This window comes from Otolemur garnettii, unplaced genomic scaffold, assembly GCF_000181295.1.
Source record: "Otolemur garnettii isolate 467f Iridium unplaced genomic scaffold, OtoGar3 scaffold00028, whole genome shotgun sequence".
Taxonomy (NCBI): Eukaryota; Metazoa; Chordata; class Mammalia; order Primates; family Galagidae; genus Otolemur; species Otolemur garnettii.
Genome location: NW_003852423.1, coordinates 12,792,868 through 12,819,931, shown reverse-complemented (window position 1 = coordinate 12,819,931; position 27,064 = coordinate 12,792,868). Strand labels below are relative to the sequence as shown.

Sequence of the window (27,064 nt, the reverse complement as noted above, 5' to 3'; positions counted from 1 at the left end):
TGCCATTAACTGCTCCAAGGCCAAGCTCTGGCCCCCTCCGTGCTATCATTCACTCTCTGATCCCCGGTCCTGACATTCAAGTCTGCATTGATCCCTGGCTGTCCTCAGGGGGCATGTTAAAACTGGCTTCCCCAAGGATTCTTGGGGAAGGGAGGGCAGGGGCCATACCGATGGTCAGCCGGATCTGCTCCTGCTGGTTGGCCAGGCCGTCGTAGTAGTACAGGTCAAACAGCTTTTCTGCCCTCCAGTCACACAAGAGCTCCTGCTGCAGGCTGAAGAGGATGCTGAAGTGGCTCTCACTGCACACCACCCAGATGGGGAACCTCGGGGTCTTCAGGAAGCAGCCGACCTGGATGGAGGGAGAGGCCTGATGGAATGTGTCATCCCTAGGAAAGGGGCCAGGGCATTTTCTGTTCACTTCAAGGCAGGGCTGACCTCAGAAAGACTTTGCTGAGGATTACATCTGTGTCTGATGCTGGGAGCCCTGTGCTACCCAGACCACAGGCCTGTTTCTTAGAGCCACTTGGCTTGCTACTTGTGGACTCTCTGCCAGTGCTACCCATTCTGTGTCCTAAAGCTCCCCCAACTCCAGCCTATCAGACCTCTCCTCAGGTCTACTCACCATTCCCAACCTGGATCATGATAATGACCTCCTAACCAAATTCTTCCCATATTCCTCAAACTAATCCAGCTTGTTATCTGTGCCTTTGTATTCTCTGCCCACCAGTCTAGAGCTTGCCTCCCCTTGGACAGCCTGCATCTCCCAGATCAACCAATCAGAGAGCAGGGGTCACTACCTCCTTGCAGTTCCCAGGGGGGATGTTACTAGGTGACTGCCCACATCAACCACAGGGCATCCCTGTCTCACCATGATGCCTTCCCCTGACTCTTTCACACCAGACTATACCCTCTTATGCCTAAGAGCCCAGGTCCTCGTGGATAATGCAGGACTTGAAGCTTGAACAACACCTTGAAGGCAGGTAGGATTGGAGTCATGGGGAGCTAGGAAGGAAAGGTGTGGTGAGCAGTCTGTGGGGGATGCCAGGAATGAATGGCCAGCACCCAGAAGGCATTCAGGAAGAGTGAAGAGTGGGATAAGGCTGAGGAAGTACCAAGGTATCTTTCTGATGATAGAATTCCTAAAATGTTCCCAGCAGGCAAATTTCATGGTGGAAGGGTATTTGGGGAACACAGGTACCATGGAGTAAGTATCAGGGTCCTCAGCACATTGCTACTACCTTGGCTGCCATGCGGAAAGTGACCAAGCCCTGAATGCCTGGTCCTCTATGCACTCTCTCCCTGTCCTCATGCCTCCCCTGGGGCAGCACTCTCCCCACCCTGGGCCCTGGGTTATTTGGCTATGTACGTGCCATGGGCCAGGCTGATTCTGGCCTAATCCCTACCAGCCCCAGGGAGATGTTTGCATGCTCAGGTATTTACAGCCAGAGCCTGTGGATTAAAGAAAGAATGGGAATTATTTTTCCAGTGGGGAGAAGGGCATACTTTCTCGGGGGCTGTCACAGAAGAGTGGTTAGGCAGCCCCTGCCTGTCTTTGGGCTAGCGGTGTCTTGGAGAGAGGGGCTGTGTTCAGAAAGTCCTGAGCCAGGACTCCAGTGAATGCCTGCTCAGGAGAGGCTACCTCCTCCACAGGGCAGAAGGACAATCTTGATAATGTGCTCATCCCTTTCTTACTGTCCAAGTGTCTTCTCCTCACCACCAGGGCCTCACCCCAGCCCTGATAGGGAGTGGGGTGTGGGGTAACTAAATGTCTTAAAGGACATGGTTGGGTGTGCCTAAAACAACCCCATTGAAAACTTGGCTTCCATTCCATGCTCAAAAGAGCTTTTCTGTTGAGCACACTGCCTGGAAAAGACAGCCCTGAAGCCAGGATCCAATGCTCATTCATGGCAGGGAAAGTGCCCCGAAGCCAACCAGGGAGCAGGCCTTTGCATAGTCAGCCACACGAACTTTCCATCAGAGGGACAAAAGGGCAGCTTGCCATACACGAATAACAGTCAAAAGATTAAGGGCAAAATAGCTGCCCAGAGAGCTTATAAATGAATTTTCTCATTCAGGATCCTCTTTCCAAGTGGGTGACATTTTCCAGAGCTCAAGTTCGCTTCCTATGAATCTTGGGTAACCAAAGGCTTGGAGCAAGCTGTGGGCAGGAGGGCACAATTCCTCCAGCACAGTCTGAGGCTTTCTCCCGGTGGCCCAAAATACAACACCATTAGGGATTACTTTAAATGGTGATTCTTAATTTTCTTGGGTTATGAATGACCTAAAGTCATCCATGGACCACAAGATTAGAAGCACTAACTTTAAAAGTCAGGCCCAGAGTGGTGGCTTACGCCTAGCACTTTGGGAGACCAAGGCAGAAGGATTGCTTAAGGCCAGGAACTCAAGGCCAGACTGTAGAAGAGTAAGACCATATCTCTATAAAAAGTCAAAAAATTAGCTGGGGTGGTGGGTTACAGTGAGCAACGAAAACACCACTGCATGTTAGTTAAGGTGACCGAGCTGAGACTTTATATCAAAAATAATAATTAAAAATAAACTAAAGAGGTCAACATTTGATAGCAGGCAGAGTTATGCTATGTTGTTTCTAAGGACAACATTCATTCAATATGATTTATGCTTTTGTCCCCAGCACCACTCTAGGCAGTGGTGACACAGCACTGAAGGAAACAAGAACAGTCTTGTCCTTATAGAGCTTACCAGATTAATGGGGATGAAGGAATAATCACATAATCACACAAATACATTTGCACTGCTCTTCGTTGAATCTACGATGCCATTAGATTCACCATTATTTTTGGAATCACTAAGAAATAAAGAAAGCTGACAAAGTCTGACACACCACTGACTGTAAGAATGCATCAAAAGTTTAGAAATGTTCAAATGTGAGGAAAGCCTGCATCATAAAAGTGATAAGATAGTTAGGATAAAGAAGAGGTACATGGAGGAAAGAATAAAGATAACCTGATGGAGAATGACAAGATGGGGAGGGACCATGAGAAGAGACACCTGCATTGGTGGAGTGATGAGGACAGTAATGGCCTCCTTTTAGGAAGCAATGTTTAAGGCAAAAATGACCAAGAGGGAATCTTTTGAATTAACCTGGATTGAGGTGGAACACATTCTTCTTAGTAAAGCATCACAAGACTCAAGAAGAATTCAATGTACTCAATTCTAATATGAAGGCAGTAGAAGACCAAATACGTGGTGGAGGTTAGGGGAATGAGGAAGTGGGGAGAGGGGAAGAGAGAGGGGTCTGGGGGATCCCAGTATATGGCACAACTCTTGTGGGTGGAACAGAATTATAAGAGGGACTTTACCTGACAAATGCAACCAGTGTAACCTAATTCTCTGTACCCTCAATGAATCCCAAACAATTAAAAAAAAAAAAAAGGAGGGAAAAGCTGGGCAGGTGGAGAACATAGTATGCACAAAGGCCGGGGGGAGGAAAGAACCTGTTGTGTGGGAGATCAGGGTGAGAGAGGAAAAGTGGGCATAGGCTGGCAGGGAAATTTCATAGGAAATTTTGGATTCTAGTCTCCACTGGTTTACTTGGGCTGCCGTAACAAATACCACAAACTTGGTGGCTCACCCAGTAGAAATGTATATCATCACCATCCTGGAGGCTAGAAGTTTAAGATCAAGGTGCTTTCAAAGTTGTTTCTGGAGGCCTCTCTCCCTGGCTTCAGCCACCTTCTCCCTGTTTCTTCACATGGTCCTCTCTCTGAGTGTCCTAATCTCCTCTTACGATGACAGCAGTCATACTCACCCTACTGACCTCCATTTACCTTAATTCTCTCCTTAAAGCCCCTTTCTCCAAATACAGTTACATTATGAGACAGGACTACAAAAAAATTCATATGTTAGGACTCCAATATATAAATTTTAGGAGGATGTAATTCAACTCACAACAGCCTCAGGAAATTAAAAAACCATTGAAGAGAACTGAACAAAGGAATGATATGATTGGATCTATGCTTTTGAAAATCATTCTGCCTTTAGTGCAGGTAGAGGATAGGAAGGGGTAGAAGCAGAAGCTGAAGTCTACTGGGCTGGCACAGGTGTCTAGACCAGAGATGCTGGCAATTTGGACCAGAGTAAAAGGGGACAGACTTGAGAAACTACTTGAGGGATAGCCAAATGCCTTCTGGTGGAGTGGCTGAGCTCCTGGTTTGAGTAACTGGGTAGATGATGCTGTTCACTGAGCTTGGGAAGACAGGAGGAAGATGGAGTTTTCAGAACTCTCCCTGCCAAGCTCAGTTTTCCCTTGGGTCCCTTCATGAAGACAGAAATGAACGTGCCCTGAAGGTCACAGGAGAAGTGCTGAGGTTAAACTCCCAGCCCCACTCCATCCTTGCTGGCTCAGCAACCCCCAACACACACGAGCCTGGCAAGACCAGCCTGGTAGGGTCACAAATAGCCTACAAAGGTCTCACAGGACACAGCCAGGCTAGGGCATGAGGCCAATTACTTATGGCAGGGGGGAATCTCCCTGGCTCAGAATTTCCTCTGTTCCTGAGTGTGGGTCATCTGAGAAACTCACTTATAGGTTGGACCTCCTCCCTCTAGCAGACTCATTGAGGGCCCCAGAACTGTAGGTCCTCAATACAGGCTATAGTCATAGGCTGTTTGCATAGCCCTGCTGTGGATGTCAGGGCCCCGGCTGTTCCAGATGCTAGATGTTCCCTGTAATCATGCCTAAACTGCCCAGTAGAGGGGCACAGGCCAGGCCAGAGCAGAGGCCTTGGCTCTTCACTGCCAAGTCCACATCTGGGCTTGGCACTGAAGTCCGTTGGACTCCTTCTATGTCCAATGTGGCTAACTGCATAGGGCCTGAGAGGCTCAGGGACAGAGGGATAGCAAGTAGTATTAAAGTGGGGGGAAGCCTGGTCTGAGCTGCCAGGCCCTACCTGAGCCCTCGGGGTAAAAGCAGAAGCTGAAGGTCAGCACCCAGTGAGCTTACGGAGCAGAAGAGGAAGCCAGGACCCTGTCCTTAGCCAGCTTACAAATGGCAAGGCAGAGGAGCAACGTATCCTCTCACTGTAGGGAGACAAAACTCAGAGTCCTCAGCCAAGCATAGAATACCAAATAGCATCTATGTGGATCCAAGAAGTGCACGGGGAGATCATTGTATTCCTTCAACAGTCCTTTTACTCCAAGTGAAGGATGACCCTGACTGATCTTCCCAGCAGATACCCTCCACGGACCAAAGAAAAATAGTTTACTTTTTGACCACCGCCCTTGACACAAGAATGAAACCAGGGCTTAGGGTGTGCCTGGCCAAAGTTACCTCTCAGCCCATGGAATTTCAGGCTGAATTCTTTGAGAGAACACCCAGGGTCTGATGCTCCAGAGCCTGGTGCTTCCCGCTGGCCACATTCCTGGGCTTCCTCCTGACACCAGCATAATCAGGAAGGAGCTGCTTTCATTCTTTTCTCCCCAAGTTACTGGAACTCACAAGTCTGCTTTCTATGTGCTGGGGGAAGGATTCTCCCTCCCTATGGGCTTCAAAGGGACCATGTCCCTGCAGACACCTGGACCTTGAACTTCTAGTCTTCTAAATTTCTGTTGTTTCAGCCACCGAGTTTGTGGTACTTTGTTGTGGCAGCCTAGGACACTAAGGTAAGGCCTCAGACCTCCAGCTCCTATCCCCCTTACACATACTCACACCCGCTGCAGCCACTCTGACCCACAATCACATTATAAATATCTGAAAGTCCTTAAATAATCTTTTTGAGCACCTGGTATCAGCTGGCTTTGGGTCTGAATTAATCTGCCTACCGTCAATGGCAGGGAAGCTGAACTTACTCCCAAAGTCTCTGTGATGCAGACTGGACCTGAATTCTACCCAGCTCTAGGAACTAGAGTCTAGCTTTCCTCCCCACTTCCCTCCTCACTTGTCCCTGGGAGCCAGGATCCTCCGTTAGTGGAGAATGTAAGCATCTGTGTACCTGACACACATTGTAGTGCTCAAAGAGAGATAAGAAGCCAATATCACTGCGGGCAGCGATGCCTCTCAGTTTTGTGATGTTCCCATCCCCGGAATCCAGCTCAACCTCATCGTTGAAAACATTGGACACAGCTTTCCCGGTCAGAAGCAGATTGACAAGTTCCTGTAGACGAGAGAAAGAAGAAAGGCTTATCAGGTCCCTGAATCAGCTAGTGAAAGGGTGGAAGGGAGACTGGGAACAAGAGAAAAGGGTGGAGAAGGAAGGAAAGAAAGGAAGGAGAGAGCCCCAAATCAGAGGAGGTTGTTACTGTTCTCTAATTTTCCCACAAGCCCTAGAGGAAAGTTGCCAACTTCCCTCATCACAGTGAATCTAGGCCCCCATCAAACCTTATGTCACAAGCATTCCATGAGCACTGACTGTACACAGGACCCTGTTCTTTGCCCTGGGTTGTTGGGGGACTGGTGGGAAGGTGAGACATGGCTCATGACCTGGGGTGTTTGAGTTAGACTAGGATTGGGAGGTCAGGTATGTGTCTGCACAGTGAAGTACAATGCAGGATGTGACCGGGCCTACAAAAATGTGTCCACACAGCACTCTGGGGCCTGGATGGGTACAAGACCACATGACCAAGTCCAGACAGCTTTGTGGAGAAGTGACATTTGGGTAGGTCTTGAAGGATGGCATTTTTTTTTTTTTTTTTTGTAGAGACAGAGTCTCACTTTTTCGCCCTTGGTAGAGTGCAGCAGAGTCACTCCAGCAATCTCCAACTCCTAGGCTTTAGGCGATTCTTCTGCCTCAGCCTCCCAAGTAGCTGGGACTACAGGCGCCCGCCCCACAACGCCCGGCTATTTTTTGTTGCAGTTTGGCCGGGGCTGGGTTTGAACCCGCCACCCTCGGTATATGGGGCTGGCGCCTTACTCACTGAGCCACAGGTGCCTCCCAAGGATGGCATTTTTTAAATAAACTTTTTTATTATGAAATAATTTTAGATTCAAAAGAAGTTATAAAAATAGTACAGAGTTCCTGTGTACCCTTCACCCAGTTTTCTCCAATGATAACATCTTACATAACCAGACCACATTATTTTTTTTTAATTTTCTCTATACATATACATGTGTTTATTTGGTTTCTACTTTTTGCCTTCACAAAATTAAAGAGGCTTAAAATTTAATAACAATAACAATGTTTAAGATAAGAACTAGAAACAAAAACCAGAGTACATTATTCCAACCAGGAAACTGACCATGGTGCAGTACCAATACTAAACTCAAAGCCTTATTTGGACTTCACCAGTGATAGTTTTAACAGGGGAGGGAGAGGAGAGGAAGGTACTTCAGGAAACAGGAAGAAGACAGCAGGGAGAGGGAGGCACAAAGTCCAATTCTGGGTTCTAGTACAGTCTGACAGACTTTATCTTGTCATAGGGCACTGGGCGTGTGACGATTTTGTGACTCACAATGTACACCCAGCAAGCCAACAAACATGTCAACCCCGGAAACCAGAGACGGTGGCACATGGAGCACTGTTTCTGTGATGGTCACCTTTGACCCATGTCTCCTGCATCTGGGTGGACCAATGTGACTAGAAGGTGCCTTCCTTATACAGGTCACCCAGGAGGCCAACTTCCCATTAGAAATGGAGAAACTGCCAGGCACAGTGGCTCAAGCCTGTAATCCTAGCACTCTAGGAGGCCAAGGCGGGTGGATTGCTTGAGCTCACGAGTTCTAGACCAGCCTGACTAAGAGTGAGACCCTGTCTCTAAAAATAGCCAGGTGTTGTGCTGGGTGCCTGTAGTCCCAGCTACTTGGGAGGCTGAGGCAAGAGCATCACTTGAGCCCAAGAGTTTGAGGTTGTTGTGAGATGTGACATCACAGCACTCTACCAATGGTGACAGAGACTCTGTCTCAAAAAAAAAAAAAAGAAAAGAAATAAAAATAAAAATAAAAGAAATGGAGAAACTGAGGCTCACACGCAAGAAAGGACTTGCCAAGCTCCAATTGGTGCCAGAGCTGAACTTCCACCCACAATCTTCTGGATCCCTATCTGATGTTATTTCCCTCTCGCCCCACTGTGTTAACCTCATGATACCATGTGCTTAGACACAAAGTCAAGGTTAAAGGTAGCCTCGTAGAAAGGACTTCAGGGAGTCCCACCCCAGTACTAGGGCAGGCAGGCCCTCTGTCTGGCCCACTTTCTGCGGGGCCAGCAGGTAGGTATCTCTCCCACGGCATGTAGCACTTCCCTAAGTGTAAACTCTGGAGAGTTAAGTTTATAGAAGTGTTTTCCCCTGAACTGTGAAAACGACATCCAGGGTAATAAATCCCTCTGTTAACACAAATACCCCTGCCCCAGTAACAGTAAAAGAGACCTCCTCTGATGGCCACAGAGGGTCCCCTATTGGAGGGAGATATCGAGGGGACCTCATTGTGTCTTGCAGAGGAAATGATAAAAGAATTTGGAGGAAATGTCTGCTCTAAGATACTGCACTTCAGGGCAGTGCTGCTAAGAAAGGCACAGCCTTTTTCAGGCGGGTTTGAGTTTTCCCATCTAGTTTTAAAAGGGAAAAAAGACCTCCACACCATGGAGCAGCAGTATTGTCCTCCCCGGGGAGTCCATTAGAAATTCACAATCTCAGGCCCCAGCCCAGACCCACTGAATCTGGGCCTGCTCTTCAATAAGACCCCTGGGGATTCATGTTTAAGGAGCCATGGTCTAGTCCAAATGTCCCTTCTACTAACAAGGAAACTGAAGCTCAGGGAGGGCAGAAAAACTGCCCCAAATTATTCTGTGAATAAAATGGAAGAGAGCGTGGAACCAGCCCCAAGCTCTGTTCTGGCATTCTCTGCATCCTGCTTGATTGCCTCACTCTCTGCCCTCCATGAGAAGAAGCTCCCACAAGCACACAGGCACCCAGAGTGAGAGCAGGGCCAGCCAGGGCAGCCAGAAAAGCAGCCACTGCCCCTGAGGCCTTTCTCCAGGAAGGCAGGCAGCAGTCAACTCCCTCTGTGTGTGCTCTAAGCTTGCCTCTGCATGGTGACTAGGTAGGTTTCCAGAGCTGAGGTCAAGTGATGCAGGACCCCCGGCACAACTGGGTTCTCAGTTGGGCCTGCAAGACTGTGCAGCGTCCCCAGCCTAGACATGCTGCACGTTTTGGCCCTTCTATTCACACAGTCAGAGTTCACTGTGGCCCGTAGGAAGAAGGCATAGAGAGAGAGACTAGGTGCAGGATTTAGTTCTCAATTTTGATGCTCACTAGAACAGCATCTTCAGCAGGTACCTTCCCTGGTGTTACCTGCATGACTAGGAGGGTCAATGGTGAGCAACTGTTCCCATGGTCTCCTCTACTATGAAGCCCTGGAGGGCCCCTTTATGAAGATACAGAGGGAAGGCTGCTATAATGACAACATCCTTTGCAAACATAAAGGATGCCAGAGCTGTCATCTACCTGAATGGGCCCAGGGTCTCCCACCCACGCCTGGGGCACCACCCTCTGCATCCTGTGTACTGGGCAGCATAACACTTGGGTTGGCATCAGCCTCTTCTGCATCCCCTGTAGCCCTGAGCACACAAGCAGTGTGTAGCAAGCTCTCTAGAAACAGAAGCTAAGTTCTTGATGACATGCTTGATGACCTCTGGTGGGCACTTTGAGGGTGTTGGGAGGGTCTAAGAAAGGAGGGAGGGAGAGAGGAAAGGGAAGAACTAGATGCTGCCCCTGGGCCCCATGGTGCCCCCTGACCTGTGTGCAGTACCCATGTGCTCCAATCAAATGGCTGGTGGGAACGTCAAAGTCCTGGCGGACACTGGAAAACACAAAAAGAAGCACTATGAGTCACCTCTGCCTGACCCAGGCAACCGGGCAAACCTCACTGCATGCCCAGGTGCCCCCCTCGGGGTTCAGGTTGAGGCCCAGGATTCCAGATTTGGTGGGAAACTGAATGCTATGTGTTCTATGCCTTCTGTGGAAGAAGCTCCCACCCAGAAAAATGGGGGCTGGCCTAGGCCCCTTGAGTAGTCACTGCACTGTCTGGCTTCACCAGGCTTTTGTCCACACTGGGAACAGCAACTGAGTGTGACACAACAGACAGGCCCAGAATCCAATGTCTTGAATTCACATCCCAACTGTCACTACCAATGGAAGGACCAGGGATTTGTCTTTCATCTCTGGACCTCAGTCTGCCAGTCTGTTAAATGGGAGGAACGGACTCTAACGCAGCCTTAAATTCTAAAATAATAGCTGCTACCATCTGGGCACAGCTTGTACACCAGGCATTGTATACATATTATTCTTTAAAACCTTTTTAAGAAAACCCAGGCTCAGAGATGGGATTGACTTGCCTAAGAATGTTCAGCTTGTAAGGAATACGGCTGGCAGGAAACTTGGGCAGCCAGTCTCTGAGGTCTATGTCTTCCCAGTGTTAGTGCTGTGGCTCCATCCTTGGAACGGGGTCCCTCAAAAAGCACATGTGAAAATGCCCTTTGCCAAAACAAATTGCTCAAAATAAAAAGAATGAATTTCTAGTGCAATGCTAGGGACGGGAACAGTTCAGAGTGTCCCCGATCAGCAGGGGCCCTGCCACATGGAGGCAGGTGAGGTGACAAGTACCAGGAGGCAAAATGTCCTCCCTGAATCTCACACCCTCTTTCCTGGCTTGTTACCATGCTACAAAGTCTGCTCTTAGGATGGTGTTCCATTTAGCTACCCCAAAGTAAATTCCTCTGGGAGATAAAGCATCGCTGTTGAACAGAACCCTATAAGGAACAGACAGTAAAGGAGATGCTCTTTATTGACCATGCTCAGTGGGGACAATTTCAACCCTCCAGCCTCCACACTCCCCAGTAAAGTATACATACTGTAGTTCACAGATGTGCAAACAAGCTTAGAAAGCAAGCTCCAGGGGGATGAGGTGAGGCCAGGGAGCCTGGTTTCCAGGCCTGTCCCCTCCACTGCTGCACACAGCCTTATGGGCACACATGGCCCTGGGTGCCAAACATCTCTGGGGCAGTACAAACCCTGGGAACAGAGCACACCATGACCCTGGGGGTACATGCCCTGGAGGGTACATGCCCTGGGGAGGTGCATGCCCTGGGAGCACCCAGAGGTCTGGGGGCCACACCACCCATCCTCATTGTACCTGGGACCTGGTCCCCTTCCTTCCCACTGTAAAGAGAGAAGCCAGGTGTAGACTCAGACAAGTGAGGTAGGAGGGCTTAGCACTCAGAACATTTATTTCTCCTTTCGGTAGAAGAGAAATATGGTCTCGATTTATGCTTTAAATCTAAGATCTGCCTTAAGCCAACAAACCTAAACCACATGCCTTGGTCCCTGTCTCCTTCCAAAAAGAATTAGGAAACTCAAGCTCTTTAATACTTGCGGGAAAGACTTTCTTGTGGTTTTGAATAACTGTGGCCAAATGAGGAAGGTTTATAGTCTAAATGAGAAGACGGATTGGGGTTACCATCAGAGGGCCCTCAGTGAACCACTAAGCTCAGGGTCCTCTGGGAAGGGCCTCTAAGGCTCACCCACCATAGATGGCCCCGCAGGCCTGAGGGGGAGCCAAGCAGAGTGACTCATTGCACAGCACTGGCCTGGCGCTAGCTCAGGCAGAAGAATTGATGGAAACGCTGTCTGTAGCATATACAAGCATCTTCTGAAGAGAAGAAAATAACCTCAAAGGAGTCCTGAGGGGACTGATAAGCATCACTGGCCCTAAGCCACCCAAAGCTTTCAGAAGCAGTAGAATCTTCATAAGCTCACAGCCTCGTGTTCACCCAGCGGGCTTGAGAGCCTGCGTCAGTTGGGAGCAGAGGGACAAGCAGAAAGGACAATGGGAGGAAATGGTAATTGCATCCTTAGGTGCAAACACGATGGGAAATTCAGAAGTGTGCTGGTATCTTAAAAGGGAAGAACATCTGTATTTCACATCAGGGCATTCAGGAGACGCCAAGGGGCGGCTTATAGCTTAAGAGATTTACAACTTTGGCAAATCTAAATGCCCAAACTGCCCTCTTGGGGAATTCCCTGGAGAACTGAGTGTGAAGAGTACTTGGGTAGGGGAACAACAGCCTCAGCTGGGCCTGGGGAGAAGGCAATTTACGGGGCAGGGCCGGCACCAGACCCAGGTTCTAACCCCAGCCTGCCGAGTGATTGCAAGCCTCTCTCCTCTGTGGGCCTCCAACTCCCTTTCTGTAATATGAGGGTCTTAGACAAGATGAGAAGTGTAAGGGGCTTATGTTGAAATCCTAACACCCAATACTTCAGAATGTATATGTATGCATTTCCTTATAAGGGGTGATGAAGTTACAATGAGGCCAGTAGGGTGGGTTCTAATCTAATCTGATGTCCTTGTGCAAAGAGGAAACCCAAACACCCAAAGGGACCCTAGGGACGCACACTCACAGGAGAAAGAGCATATGAGGACACTGTGAGAAGGCAGCCATCTGCAAGCCCAGGAGAGGGGCTTCAGAAGGCACCCACCCTTGATCTTGGACTTCCCACCTTCAGAACTATGAGGAATAATCTGTTGTTCAAGCCCCTATCCAGTGTACTTTGCTGTGGCAGCCCCTAAGGCACTAACACAAGTAGCCTCCAACATCTTCTGAGACTCAACACCCTTTCTTCAAATGAAATCTGACATGCAGAAGCCCACTATGAAACATAAGGGCAGAGCTGCTCTGGTTGAAGGCAATGTGGGGGCTTGTCCCATCTTTCTCCCCCTCCAGCAGCCTCTCTGGCCCCCTCCAGAGAGCCGCTGGGTTTCCAAGGACACGTGGCATCCCAGGAGCAGGGGCCCCTCAGCCACAAGTCGTGATTGTCCCTTCCCCAGGAGTGACTTAGAACCATGCAGTCTAATGGGTAGGCTGTTCCCTCTATGGTCTTCCTGGGACCTAGATGGCTCTAGAATCCTATGAAGCCTGAGGAACCAGGTACCCAGCTATACGAATAGGAACCAGGATGACATGTAGCCCCAGAGCCCCAGAAGCCATCCCACACTGGGCAGCAGAGCTTGCTGAGATTTCAGAGTCCAAGAAGCAGACAGTGAAGGAAGCCTGAGTGAACTTCACTAGGGGATGGAAACTCATGAGGAGGGGCGTGGCCTAGGATGCCATCAGAGACAAAACCTCTCAACTCTGTCCACCATCAGGAGGTCCCTGAGACACAGCACTCTACCAAGATACAGAACAAAAGGGATGTCAGGGCTAGGAGAGCTTGCAGGGCTCAGCATTTTGCAGAGGGGAAGATGGATGAAGAGAGAGATAAGACAATCAGCCAAGGGCTAGTAACTGATGTTAGCCCAGGTTCAGGGCTTAAAGCTGGACCTGGATCTCTGCTGCCTCTCTCCACCTGTTCTTTGTCACACATCTCAGAGGGGACAGAGCCTCTGCTACTGAGCTGGCTAACAACGTAGGAGCCATAAATCTGTATACTCTTAGATGCTTTCAAACATATTTTTCTCTTGAAAGCCTTGTGAGATCAAGAGAACAAGACTACCATCTCCATTTTACTGCTGGGGAAACTGAGGCCCAAAAGAATGGACTTGTGGCTTTATAATCACAGTGAGTCATCAAGGCCAGCACTGTACCCGCAGCATCAACATCACACAGTGTCTGCTGTAAGGGCCAGCCAGTTCCCCACTCCTAGTCCCCATCATCCCTGGCTCAGGTGCAGCTTGTCCCTTCACCTAAAAGCTTCCCCAGGTGAATCTGGGCATCTGGCACAGAAGTTTCTAAGAAGGAAAATAGTTCAAGTGGCCTAGAGACATGGTTCCAGTCTACTGTCACAGTCATTCACCTGAAACCAAAGCCTACTCAGCCCCTAACTGGCAAATAACCTCAGGCAAGTTTCTACCTCTCTCTCAGACTGTGTCCTCATTTATAAAATGAGACCAGAGAACAGAAACAAGAAATCCATAGGGACCTGTGAAAAGTATGCCCAGACCACAACTCTGCTATTCGAACCTCAAGCCTCAAATAGGCAGTAATTAACCTGCCTCCTCCACCTGACCACAAGGGCCCTGAAGGAACTGTATCCCACAGGCTAGCTCCCGCTCATCCTCCCAGAGACTACACCCTCACTCACAGTGTGACCTGCACTTCCCCCACCCACCAGCAGTGACCTTCAGAGATAAAAGCCCTTTGGTGGAACGTCTACTGACTTAAGGACAATGTCAATAGTGAAAAGGGTGGCTGTGCTCCAACTATGAGAACCTGGGCTCCAAAGCTTACTTGTGCTACTGCTTACCAGTTATTTCCCTCTGTGAGCCTTGTTTTCCCCAACTGTAATGTAGATATACTAATGCATGCCTTCTATAAAAGACTGCTGTGGGAACTGAATAGGATGAACTATATAAAGAATTTGGCATTCAGCAAATGTCACTTCCTTTTTCCTACTATAATAATGATAATAACAAAAAAACAAAACAAAAAAACATGAAAAACAATGACCAAGAGGTCATGATTCCCATAATCTCAACCATTCATATTGTGGCCAAGAGCTCCGAATAAACTGTGACCTCCACGCAGTCGAAATATAGCTATACTTGAAAAGGATTTGAATAGAGTGGACTATTTTCCTAGGAAGGCCAAGAAGGAGTTGACAATGAGTCAGAATAAACAGGTGTAGGCCCCCTCTGCTACCCACATTGTGTGACCTTCAGCAAACCACTTTCCATCTCTGAGCCTCTGGTGTGTCATCCTCTGATGGGAGTAACAACCACCACTTCAAAGGTGCTTGCAATAAGGACCCAGGCCATAAAAATGCCTTGCAAGCTGCACAGAGCTCCACTGGCCAGAGAGAGGCAGTGAGGAAGGAGATAGCATAGGGCCCAGGAGGCAGGGGGAGCTGGCAGAAGGCTCTGTGGAATGGACAAAGAAGGGACCTGCCTGGAGGAAGGAAGAGAAAACAGAAGCCCAGGTCCTCAGCAGTGGCCAGAGCCCTTCCCAAGCCAACTTCTGTCTCACCATCCACCACCATGGGGAGTACCTTCCCTCCCGAACAGACCCCACGGGCCTCTGCCTACTTTGTTCTTGTTGCCTGCCAAAACCCTTCCTGCCCATCCCTTGGGGCAGCTACCATGTGCTACCACCTCTCCCTAACCTCCCTTGCCCCATGGACAGAAACGCCCCATCTCTCCTCTCTTCCTTGCTCCCCTTCCTTAACCCACAAACTGATTTTCGTTCCTCAAAAAACTGACTTTACGGCCAGAACTGGGCTCTGGACCCTGCCACTGCACAACAATTATGCCCCTAAATTATTAGGTTCAGAAGGATGAAGTGTCCGATTTCCTTAAGTACTTTAAGTTTGAAAGTTATAATTTCTGACATTTCACTTTGACACTTTTGGCATTTGAAAAAAATGCCAAAAAAATCATGTTGTATCCAAATATGCATTCCATCCTGGAACCAATGCAATGCAGATAGCTCAAAATATGAAGTGTTTGAGGAGGATGTGGATAATTAATGCACAGTACACTGATGGTTTTAGAAGTTCTGTTCTGGTGATTTTAATCTTAAAAATGAGCCACGTGGGTGACCTGAGACCAACATAGATAATGATAAGCTCAAAGCTGTAGTGGAAGTGAATCCATCACACCTTATCACACCTAAAGCAGCAAGGTTTAATGTTACTATGCTAACAACATTAGACCATTTGAAACAAATTAGCAAGGTAAAGAAGCTGGATAGATGGGTTCTGCATGAATTCACCAAGAGTCAGAAGAGAATGCGTCTCAAACTTTGGCTTTCTTTGCTATTACAACATAAAGGTGAACCATTTCTATACCATATTGTTATGTGTGATGAAAAATGGATTCTTTTTGACAATAATAAGCATTTGGCACAATGATTAGATAAAGATAAAAGTGTCCAAACACAGTCCCAAACTGAATATTTATCAGAACAAGCTAATGATGTCTGTTTGGTGGTCCCGTGCTGGTAGTATCCACTACAGGTTCATGAATACTCGTTAATCAATTATAGTAGATGCCTACTCTGATCAATTGGACAAAATATGGAGGATGCCTATGATTAAGCTGCTGAGACTGGTCAATAGAGACAGGCTAATCCTCTCACAAGATAACACTTGACATGTGTTGCACAAACAACATTGCTCAAACTACAGAAGCAACATTGGAAACTCTCTGCCATCCACTGTAATCACCAGACCTGCACCAACTGATACCACTTCTTCCAGACTTTGGACACTTCTTGCAAGGAAAAATATTTAATTCACAAAAAGTTGCAGAAAACAAGCTGGAAATTCCTTTTGCCATTTCATTACCACTCACTCTCCAGGCTTCTTCACTGCTGGCATAAACAAGCTGCCATTAAGATGGCAAAACTGTGTTGATACCTAGGTGAATAATTTGATTAACTATACCACTTATTATTTGAGATACAATAAACTTGGATTCATATTTAATGACCTACTCCATGAAGACGTCCACACCTATCTCAGGTGAAGCTGTGTGTTTGGTCAAGCATGCAGTTTGGTATGGACCTATCTTGGGGCCTTAGGCACAGAGTCTTGCACTGTGAGCCAGGAGACACGCTGATGTTGTCAGTTGTGCTACTAACTTACTCTTCACATCTCAAAGTCCTCACAACTATAATGTGATAATGGTCCCAGGCCTGTGGGCCTGTCCCTTGGGCTGCTACGAGACCACAAAGGCCCAGGGTAGCAGCAAGGGTCCTAGTCCTCTCCTCCACCTCCACCTGAGCCTCCAGACTCAGCATCCTTGGAGTCAGGAGGTCTCACAGGGTACCCAGAGGAAGCCAGACAGAGATCTATAGGACAGATCTAGGTTCCCTATAGAGGGACCTGGGGGCAGAGGGACAGCTAACTGCCAGGGAAGGGACCAGGGAGAATAAACATCAGTGGAAGGGAGTGGAGTCTGGGTGGAATGTCCACTATTTCCAATGGTACAGGTGTCTATAAGCCCTTTGGGTCCACCTTTCCCCTACCGACTTGGTCTCTTAGACATATTGCTAAAAGTTTTCCTTAGTGTGGCCTCTAACCTAATCTAAATCAGTGTTAAAGTTGAACTAAAGTTTATTGAGGAAGCTTCTTTCTTCCTGTTTCCCAGGCATAGTCAAAAGATCTTAGCCCATCAAGTAAGGAAGGGTCCTTAACCACCTGCACAGGTGAAAGGCAAGGGACCAGAATGTCTGTAAGTGGGGGCTCAGGGGTTCCTAATCAAGGTGGTGCCATTCACATCTCACTTTTCTAGGCTGGAGGAGTCTCTGCAGAGTCCTAGAAACTAGAAAAGCATCCTATGGATCTCCTTCCACTCAGAACAGCACACCTGGAACCATCAAGAACCTGTATTCTCAGTGAGAACACTGCCTATTCATGTCCTCAACCCCTCACCACCTGCCACCCAACTTCCCTTAGCTTTTCTGAGATCTCAAGATCAGGCCTGGATCAGGTGAGCACTGACTGCACGTGCAGAACAGAAAGAGTGGTGATCTCTTTTCTTTATTTCTGAGAGGAGCCTGGGGGCCTCCACCAAGGCCCAGATCCTGCCACCTAAAAGACCACATCCATTCTCCTGTTCCCTGATACATGGACACTTCTGTTTCCCAACTCTGGCCCATCCCTCTCCTAGTCAAGGTGGTGGGCCTCTGTAGGCTGGTACTATCTTCTAGCCACGGTGATAAAGCCAGGAAGAGGGGCCCAGCAGGCTGAGGAGCTGCTGAAGAGAGGGCTCCCTTCAGCCCACCAAGCCGTGGGCCCTCCTGAGACACAGCTGGGCTAGAAGAGAGAAGAGTGAAGAGACAGAAGGAGGACATCAAGTCCTGAAGACAGAGCCTGGGGCCCAGATCCAACCAGTCAATCAGAAGCTTTGCTTTCGGCTTCTGATGGCTGGGAAGTGGCTGTCTGTCATTTGCTTCTCCAGTCAACATTCATGGCTGGCTTTCACTTCAGGGCCATTTTCACAAAGAAACTGTTACATTGCTGCTATTGCCTTTAATCTCTTGGGGAGAATTACAAAGAGCAATTGCATCACCGTGGTGTGGATCCTTCCCAGTCCCCTCCTCATCAGTACCTGGCTTGTGCTATTCAAACATTACTTTAGTGATGATGAACTACCACCTCTTCTGGACCTTCAAGATTGCCTTTGGGCAGCTGAAGTTGCTGTTATGAAGGCCCAGAGACTATTGTATGGAAAGGTTTCTTCCACAAGTTGTCTCTCCAACCATGCCAGCCAGGCATGTGGTCCACCAAAGGGCGAGAGCAGCCCGTGCACTGTGCTGTCCAGGCCCAGCTCAGAGCTGATCCCAGGTCCCTGAGCATCCTTGGGGCTTATGAGAGTTCCTGGGAAAAGGTGTATGTGGTTTGGGAAGCAGTGGAGCTAGGCGAGCATGAAATGTGGCATGAGATATACTGTAAGTAACTTGAGATCTCAAAAAAGAAAATGACTTGAAATCAAGTGGGAAAAAATAAAACCTTCACCAGACTTTGCACACAGCCTGGGGTAAACCAACATCAAAGGCCTGTTTCTTGACAGTCCAGGGGCCTCTGAGAGTGAAGTGGCCAGGCAGTGGTCAGTTGCACCCAGCTGGCTTTGCATCTGCCCATGGTGCCCTCACCCTGGCTGTACTCTGGGTTAGGAACAACTGATGGACAGAAGGCATTAACTCTGGTGCGAGGATAGCCTCCAGGCCACAGGATAGAGTCCTCCAATGCCCAGGCATGAATCAGAGAGGCCTTGCCAGGAGGGAGGGACCATCATGCCCTCTCTGTCACACATCACCAGCACGACCACACATGCAACCACCAATACCCATGTCATCTTGCACCCAGCCGCAGTCTCCCTGATCTCTCCCATCTACACACATACCCCACAGTGACACCATTAAGAACTGGATGGGTTTTACTAAACCATGACTCCACTTCTCCCCAGCTAAACAACATGTGATCTTACAGCCTATCATTTCTTTGGGCTACCAAGACATGTTTTTCAACTCCCCAAAGTAATAACAGATCACCCTGAAACAGCATCAAAGGATTTTTTGGCAAGGCTGAATCTGAACCCCAGAACAGGAAGGCCCTTGGTGATCGTCTGGTCCTGAGGCTTTTAAGCTGTGTTTGCAGAGCTGGGACTGCTCCAAAGAGGATCTCAGAGGCCATGGCTGGAGAATAGGTGTGAACGCCAGGTTGGGAGGCAGGGAATGACTAGCAGTGATCTCCCCTTCCCACCTCTGCTGCTCTAGTCAAATTTAGTTTGCTACATCTGCTTTATTTTACACAGTGACCTTTGGAATAAAGTTCATCTGGAAAAAAAGATCAGATTTCATTTCCGACAAAAAAATAATGCAAAAAGCATTAGTCTAAGCCCTCCTGTTAGATAAAGAGCCTACAGCACAGGTTGGGTCAATCACACAGCTTATGTGTAGCTGAGCCAAGTTGGGGACCCAGGTCTCCTTCTGCTATGTTGTGACCAACAAGTGCATGCTTTTCTGAGACTTGCCACTCCACTGGGCTTCTCTGGACATACTTAATGGTGCTTGAGATGGGTGACACTTGCACTTGCCTGTCCAAATGTCCATAAAGGCCTTTGCCACCTGCTAACCCCTATGGAAGCAGGCAGAAGGTAGGTGATGCAGGGCCGTTATCTTTGCTGGAGAATCACAGCAAACCTTCGGTCAAGCCTGGCTGGCATCCCTCCAGACAGCAGAGTTCAGAATATTATGCCCCAACTCCATCTTGCTAAGGGCTTTCAACACTCACCCTTTAAGACAGGAAGCTCAGCTGAAAAAGTTTAGTAATAACTGCAAAACCCCAGCTTCTCCTTATAAGGACTTCCCTTACCAGGTGTTGGTTCTTGTCAAATTCAGCTTGCATTAAGGATCCCCCCCAACCAAATGCCCCATATAAAAGCTTTCCACCCCTGCTTCTAGCTGTCAAGAGACTTTGAGGTGTGAGCCAACTCTCAACCCGGCCAGTCAATAAAGGACCCTTGCTTAATTTGGATGCAATGTGCTGGCGTTTCTCTATTCCTCTCGCTTTGGGTATAACAGGAAGTTCAGGGAGAAGGAGAGCACTGCTGAGTGCAGCGTGAATGGCCCATGAGGGGACTGCATCATTCCAGGGGCTCCCCTTTGGAAGGCCAGGGGACAGGTTCTTCCCAGGAGCCTTTACAAACACCTGGAATGCTAACATGTTATCTTGAAATCATTTTGATGTGAATGTCTCACCACAACTGCCTGGGCTATCCCTACTCTGTCATTCCTGTCTTTGCTCCTCAAGAAGTCCCCCAGACCATGGAGTGGGGAAGGGTCAGCTTTCCTCTCCAGTAGCCCTGGGACAGCAGCAGTCAGAAGGGAGGGTGCAACTGGTGGGATCCCAGAGGCCTGCCCTATCCCTCACCTGAAGCCCCCAGTCTAACCAAGTTCTTACATCAGAGATTTGAGTGTCTAATCAAGTAGACCTCTGAACTACAGGCCCCAGGGAAGGCCAGGGCCCCACGTGCCCTCCCAGCAGGGGTACTCCGAGTTCAGGGAGCTAGATGGCTATCAGGAAGCATCTAAAGGGTGAGTATGGCAACAGAAGCCCCTTGGGGAACTGCAGGACATCCCTGTGGTGTGTCTACTGAGGTGGCAATGTGGTCTCCACCATGGGTACCAAGCCAGCAATGAAGGTAAGAAAAGACAAGAAGGGGCACAGAGGCATCTGAACACAGCTGGAACAGGCTTGCACTCACCAGAAGCTATGTGAGGCACCGCTGGATCTTGTGAGGCAGGAATTACCACTCCCATTTCACAGAGGCCTAACCTCCAGGAACAGAGTCAGACCTAAAACCAAGTCTGTCTTATTCACAAATTCAAGTTTTCAACAGCAAACCAAAAGAGTCAGCTCTGGGGCCAGACTGCCTAGGTGGAGCCTGGAGCTACCAGTTCTACTTGCTATAGGCAAACTACTCACCTACCCAAGCCTTGATTCCTCATCCAAAAAATAGGAATGGTGATAGTGATCCTAACAGTGCCCACCTAACAGGGTTGCCTGGAGGCTCTGTGAGCTCCGTGTGTAACAGGTAAAGCAAAGGCTCTGGCACACAGGAAGCATCACGAATGCCGGTTGCTATCATTCTTACTACCCGTGAGAATCTCCACTCCATTGTTGTCTTAGGAGAGGGGAAGCAGAGCCCACAGGGGAGGACAAAGCCCAACGCATGCCCTGCCAGCACACCTCTAGCACCACACAGGTCTTTATTTGGGTCCTCTGGGAAGCAGAGGCCAGGCTGTTCCAAGCTGCCCTGTGGGGCCTCAGGACCATCTGTCTACAGGACCCAGGGAAGGGCTTAGGTGCCCTGAGGAAATAGCTGGACTGTGAGTTTGTCTGTGTATACCGTGTCCACATGTGTGTCTATATATCCAGGTATGTGCATCTATGGATGCGGCCATGTACATCTGTGTGTGTATGTGTGTGTGTGTGCATGTATGTTGGCAGGGCTGTGGCTTCAGGCCCACTCGCACAAGGTTGTGCAGGTCTGGACGGCTAGGCAGGCTTGGCTGGCTAGGGTGGAGGGCAGACAGAAGCAGCCGTAGTCCTCCATCCCTATACAAAGTGAAGAGTAGCCTGGGAGTGGGACCCTAAAGCCACTTTCACAGGGAAAGGGTGCCACACGAAAGCACATGTGTAACAGGGTGTCCCACTCCCAGACTGCCCCAGTGATCACGGAAGCAAACACACTTGAGCACAGATTCTGAGATCCCCAGAGCCTGGGGGCCCCTCACAGAGGGAGTAGCTGAGGCAGGCATCCCCAGACCTGGACCTCCTGAGAGCACAGCTTCCCTCAATGAGACCAAGAGACCCCCACCCAACTTGGTCAGCCTGGGATTAGCAAACCCAGGCCAGGGAGAAGGCAGGCCAGCTTACAGTCTCCATGCACGTGAGCCCATGCCAGGAATGAATCATATCATTATGGCAGGATTAGAAGGAAAATGCCATTAGAAAGCGCTGTGTACACATACGCATTTAATAAGGTCAGTAGCAGCAAGCAATAGGCAGGCCAGTGTACAAGGCAGCACAGCCCCCACTGCCCTCCCACTTACAGCAGAGGCCCCTGGAAACAAGTACAGGGCCGGCCAGGGTGGGAGAGCAAGCATGTCCTGCTGAGGCCTCCCCAGCCTGGGGACCACAAAGCTACTCCTTCTGTCTCCCCTTTCCAGGGGCCACCTCCTGAGAGTTGTTCCCAAATCTTCCCCACTAAGCCCCCTCCAAAGTGAGATGCACTCCCTGGGACTTTGTGCCCTCAGTGTTCTGCCCTCTGCTTGGAAGTGAATGGGACAATCAACTGTACTTTCCACAGCTACTCGTGCCTTATTAATCTGTTGTGCTCCCTGGTGACATAACGCCCAGGTGACAAATATAGGCAAGAAGCCTAGAGAGCTTCCAGGCAATGAACTTCACAGAAAAACCCCAACTCTAAGGTGGTCTAGGGGACCATATTCAACCAGGATGTGCAGAGTCGGAGCTAGGACCCAGCCAACAGGGGTGCAGCTGGGGAGATCAGGGCAAGCAGCCTCACCACTTCCCTTGCCTGTAAGACTTCTCAGGCACCTGCCCACTCATCTCCCCAGAGCTGGCCCTGGACACCAGCCTCATCCTTGCAGCTTCCGAACTAGTGTGGTCCATAGCAAATCCCTCCTGCCCTGAGTGCTTGGGGGTCTTGGGTCTCATCCTCAACTGTCCGTCCCCCACACATGCACCAAGGGAGTCCCCAGGAGTGCTTCAGTGTGTACCTACTCCAGTGCCCTGCAAGCTCTTTGAAGGTGTCTCTCAGGTTGTCCCCTGCACACATGGAGAGGCCACAGAGAAGGCAGCCCTGGACATGTGTATACATAGAATGTGACTGCTCTCTCTCCTCCACTTTCCCTGCACTGCTCATTCATCCTTTCCACAACATTCACTGAGCACCTGCCACGTGCCAAGTACTGCCCGGAGCTCTGGGTGGTGGCAGTGAATACGATAGACCAGCCTGGCCCCAGGGAGTTGAGGGAGGAAGATACTCACAGCTCTGTGGACCTGGACAGGATGGCCGACAGGGTGAGCAGGATGCATCCATAGGGACCCACTTCGAACTGGCAAAGGGAAAGAGGAATGAGCTCCAATTCAGTCTGTACCTCCCTCCTCCTCTCAGCCCCGACACCTCTGTGGTGGCCACATCCCAAGGAGCAGCCTGCCCTGAGCCTCTGACTCCAGCCTGGCCCCAGGAAAGGCCCCCTAAAAGATGGGGGTGTGCCAGCCTGAGTGATGATGGGATGCAGGGCCATGGTTAAACACATCACCACGTGAGTCTTTGAAGATAGCAGCAGTCATGGCAGGCCCCAGATGTGCAAATGAGTCCTGGGCATTATCACACTGAAAACTCCACCTGCCTTCTATCCGAGACTGAGGCTGGGATACTGAGTGGCCTGCCTGAGGTCACACAGCTTATAGGCAGCACAGCGGGGTTCCAAGGAGCTTCGCATAAATCCTAATGCATTATCCCAAAGAACCAGATTATGTGGAGAGCATAGAGAGGAGGTTTAGAGCAGAGTCAAGATTAGGGAGAGGCAAGGCAAATGGGCTTTGCAAGTACATGCTTTAAGTTTTGACATTTTTTAAGTATTTGATATTTGTTCACCATGAGGTTTTGTAATTTTTGTGTTTTAAAAATATCATTCATGCACATTTCTGAGTTTGGGGCACCCCCTTAAATTCTATACCCAAAGTGAGTGCTTCACACTTCTCCCCCTGGACCCAACCCTGGTCTGGATTCCATGTCCTGGGCCTGGCTGCCTTGGTTTAAATCCTGGCTCTCCTACTCCTAGCTATGTGAACATGGGGACGTTCCTCTCTCCTCAGTCTTTTCAGCTATAAAAAAAGGATAATAATCAGAGTACCTACCCTCATCAGGTTGTAAAGGTTGCATAAGTTAATCCTTATAAAGTACTTAGAACAGGGCCTGACACCTGTGTTAATTGTTGGTATGATGCTGACTCTGTAGTGCCCTCCTGCCTAATGAGCCCAACACAGCCCATTGGAATAGACCATGTCACTTTTGCTCCCTGTAAAGACATTACCCCCCAATTGCAAGTCAGTGTAAAGGCCTTACCATCCCACTGTGGGGACAATAAACTATGTTTGAAGATACTGCTGATTATATTAGTGTTTCTTGTGTGCAATCAACCTCTTTTTAGATCTAAAATCAGTTGGAAAAAAGCTTATTTTTCCTGAGAATTTTATAACTTACAGAATTTCCATTTTTGCCTTGGCTTCTAGGAAGTTCAGAGCTAAATATGGTATTCTAGTGTGGTAACTACTGCAGGTCAAGCGTCTAATAAAAAATTATTCTTTATCTTTCTCAAAATATAATCTTTACTTTTATCCAGTAAATCAATTAGTCATTCAAGAAATTGCTGAGTACAATTTTTGTGCCAAGAGGATATTCCCTGCTAAGGCTACACTCATGAACAAGGTGAATGTAGATCTGCTCTCTTGGAGAAGTAACTCAGGGGGAAGAAAAAACAATAAGACACTTGTGGGGTGGGGAAGGGGCTGTGATAGAAATGCAGGTTGCTCTGGAAACACACAGGAAAGAGCTTCAACATAGACATAGGTGTTCTGGAGAAAATAACGTCTAAACAAAAACCCAGGGGACAAGCAGGAACCAGAGAAGAAAAGAACACTGCTCCAGGCAAGAGGACAAGCACATGCAATGGCCCAGAGCAAGAGAGAGGAAGCTGACCAGCAGTGACAGAGAAGAACCCTGAAATGTCTTTTTGTTTGTTAACAAGCAACTTCCAATCCTTTTTGTGGAAGTAAAAATGGAATGAATGAATCAACAACAATCTTAAGCCAAGTGAACCAAGCCAGTCACTTCACTTCTGTTGTCTTCAGTTCCCCCTTTTGCAAAACAAAGATAGTGAGGACTCATGTGGCCTATTTCCTTGGCATAGGTGCACATTCTACGAGATAGCGTCTGTGGAAGTATTCTGACAATCGCAAATGTTGATGTCCCGGCACTGGGAGCATGGACCTGGGAGGACCTGGGCCAGCAGCCCCTTGTCACAGCTGTGCTACAGACTTGCATGTTGCCTTAGAGAAGTCAGGAAGCTCTTACTCTGTTTCCCTCCTGTAAAAAGCCTACTTTCTCTGCCACAAACTGCCATCTCCCCTGGGGGAGGTCACAAAGTATTCCTGGTTTCAGTTTCTCCCTCTAGAAAGCCTACTTCCTTCTGCCATGAATTTATACACTGTCTTGGGGAAGCCATGGTACTTTCTTGATCTGTGATCTGTTTCCCCCTCTGCCATGCTTGTAATGCCTCCCTACCTACCAGACTGCAATGACATAACGGACACAGAAGCCTGTGGCAAGCCCCAATCTCTCTGTAAATTTAACTATCACTCTTTGTGCCAGCATTTCCCCCAGTCACTCTCAAAGAGATTTCACCCTAAGCCTTGGACATGTCCCTCGGCAGAGAACAGGGAGGTAACCCTACTCAGAGCTTCTTGCACACGCAAAAACACAAGTGAATTACCCTCATATTCCATTTTGGGTTTTTTTAACTTTTATTAAAATTATCTCATCAAATTCAAGCTGCCAAGACACTGAGGCCACAGGGCAATGTGCCTGCCTTGAAAGGCAAGCTCAGACAAGGCAATTGGGCCGGAAACCACTGTTCGGGTCTGGAAAAATGTCTGGTGCTGCTTAGGCAGAAGAGGCCATTCTTCCAGCACTGCTCTGTGGCCCTAAGAGACCTGAACCCACCAAGGAACTCCAATGACAGACAGGGGCGGGGGCATCCCTGAGCTGGCCAGGGGCCCGAGACAGCTCACCCAGAGCGTGAGTGGTAATGAAAACACGGCAAGGAGGCTATTTATTTTGGGCAGAGATGGCTCAGTATGCATTTCCAGGCCTGGCATGAGAAACCCCTCTTAGGCCCAGGCCATGAAAAATGAATTTAGTGAGCGTAGTGCTGAGGCAGCTCAAATGCTTCCAGCAAAAACAAATTAACTACAGGGGGAAAACTGCCTTTCAAAGTGAGGAGGGCCAAACACTGACCCTCTGTACCAAGGACCAAAGCTAGGTGAGAAGGGGATTACTTTGAGTCCAGTCACTGAATAAAGGAAGCCCCCTTACCCTGCAGCAGACCTCTCTGAACCCCTTTCATAGTCACTGTCTTCCTTAGGCCTCTGCTGTACCAGTCAAGGGGGAGACCCCACCTTACAGACAAGTTTACAGAGGCCCCAGTGCTGAGAGGCCACCCAGGGTCATCAATGGGCAGGGACAAGCCTCACAACTTTCGGTCACTTGGGCAATCACCCTCAGGCCCCTCCTTGGGCCCCTCTCCTGAACATGGTGGCTTCACGCTCAGCTCTACCCAGCAGTGGGGCACAGGTGCCGGTAGTTATGCACACTGATGCCGACATGCTCTGCTCGCCTCTCACATGGACTGCTGTATTCTCACATGCTTGGGATTTAACAGCAGGTCTCCTTCCTGCTGATTCAGATTGCCTGGTACTTCATTTAGAAAACATGATTCCCCATATGTTTAAGGTTCTTTGAGAACCACTATTAGAGGGTGAAGAGCTAGAAGTTGTCTGGTAAACCCTACATATTCCAATTTCCAGATGAGGAAACAGAAGCCCAGTGACTTTCTCAAGGGCTCACATGACTAAGGACAAGCCAGAGGAGGTCCCCAAGCCCCTGTTCCAGGCCCTCTGGCCACTCTGAGCCAAGCAGTGAGCACATAGCATGCAGAAAGACCACTGGGTTATTCTGATAAAGGACCAGAGAGAGGCAGGGACAGGGAATAAAAGCAGCCAGCCTAGGGCTCTCTACAATGGGGCCAGGAACTCCTTTCCCACTCACCTCCCAGCAGGCTGGACAGAGCAAGAAAGGGAGTCACAGGAAGGAAGTCATCCTAACTGCACCTCTGTGCCAGGCCCCAGGGCCCTGCCTGGTCTGGGTCTTCATATGAAATAAGAACCCTGGGACAAGAGGACTTGAGAGAATTGGTGCCTCCAGTGACCACATACATGCTTCCGCTTTGTTCTCCGGGCAGGCCCCGTTTCCTACTCCAGAGGCATCTGTTACTGTCAGGTCCTG

At 49.0% G+C, this 27,064-nt stretch overlaps 1 protein-coding gene across 1 annotated transcript in view; it reads right to left on the bottom strand.

Annotated features, from left to right (window-relative positions):
* MINDY4 (MINDY lysine 48 deubiquitinase 4) overlaps window positions 1–27,064 on the bottom strand; it is a 108,424-nt gene that overhangs the window by 9,880 nt on the left and 71,480 nt on the right. The window contains exons 13-16 of the mRNA XM_012804371.2: window positions 22,984–23,051; window positions 9,706–9,769; window positions 5,970–6,131; window positions 169–349 (exon numbers count right to left, since the gene is read on the bottom strand). Coding sequence (XP_012659825.1) covers window positions 169–349; window positions 5,970–6,131; window positions 9,706–9,769; window positions 22,984–23,051 — 475 coding nt within the window. The remainder of the gene's footprint in view (window positions 1–168; window positions 350–5,969; window positions 6,132–9,705; window positions 9,770–22,983; window positions 23,052–27,064) is intronic.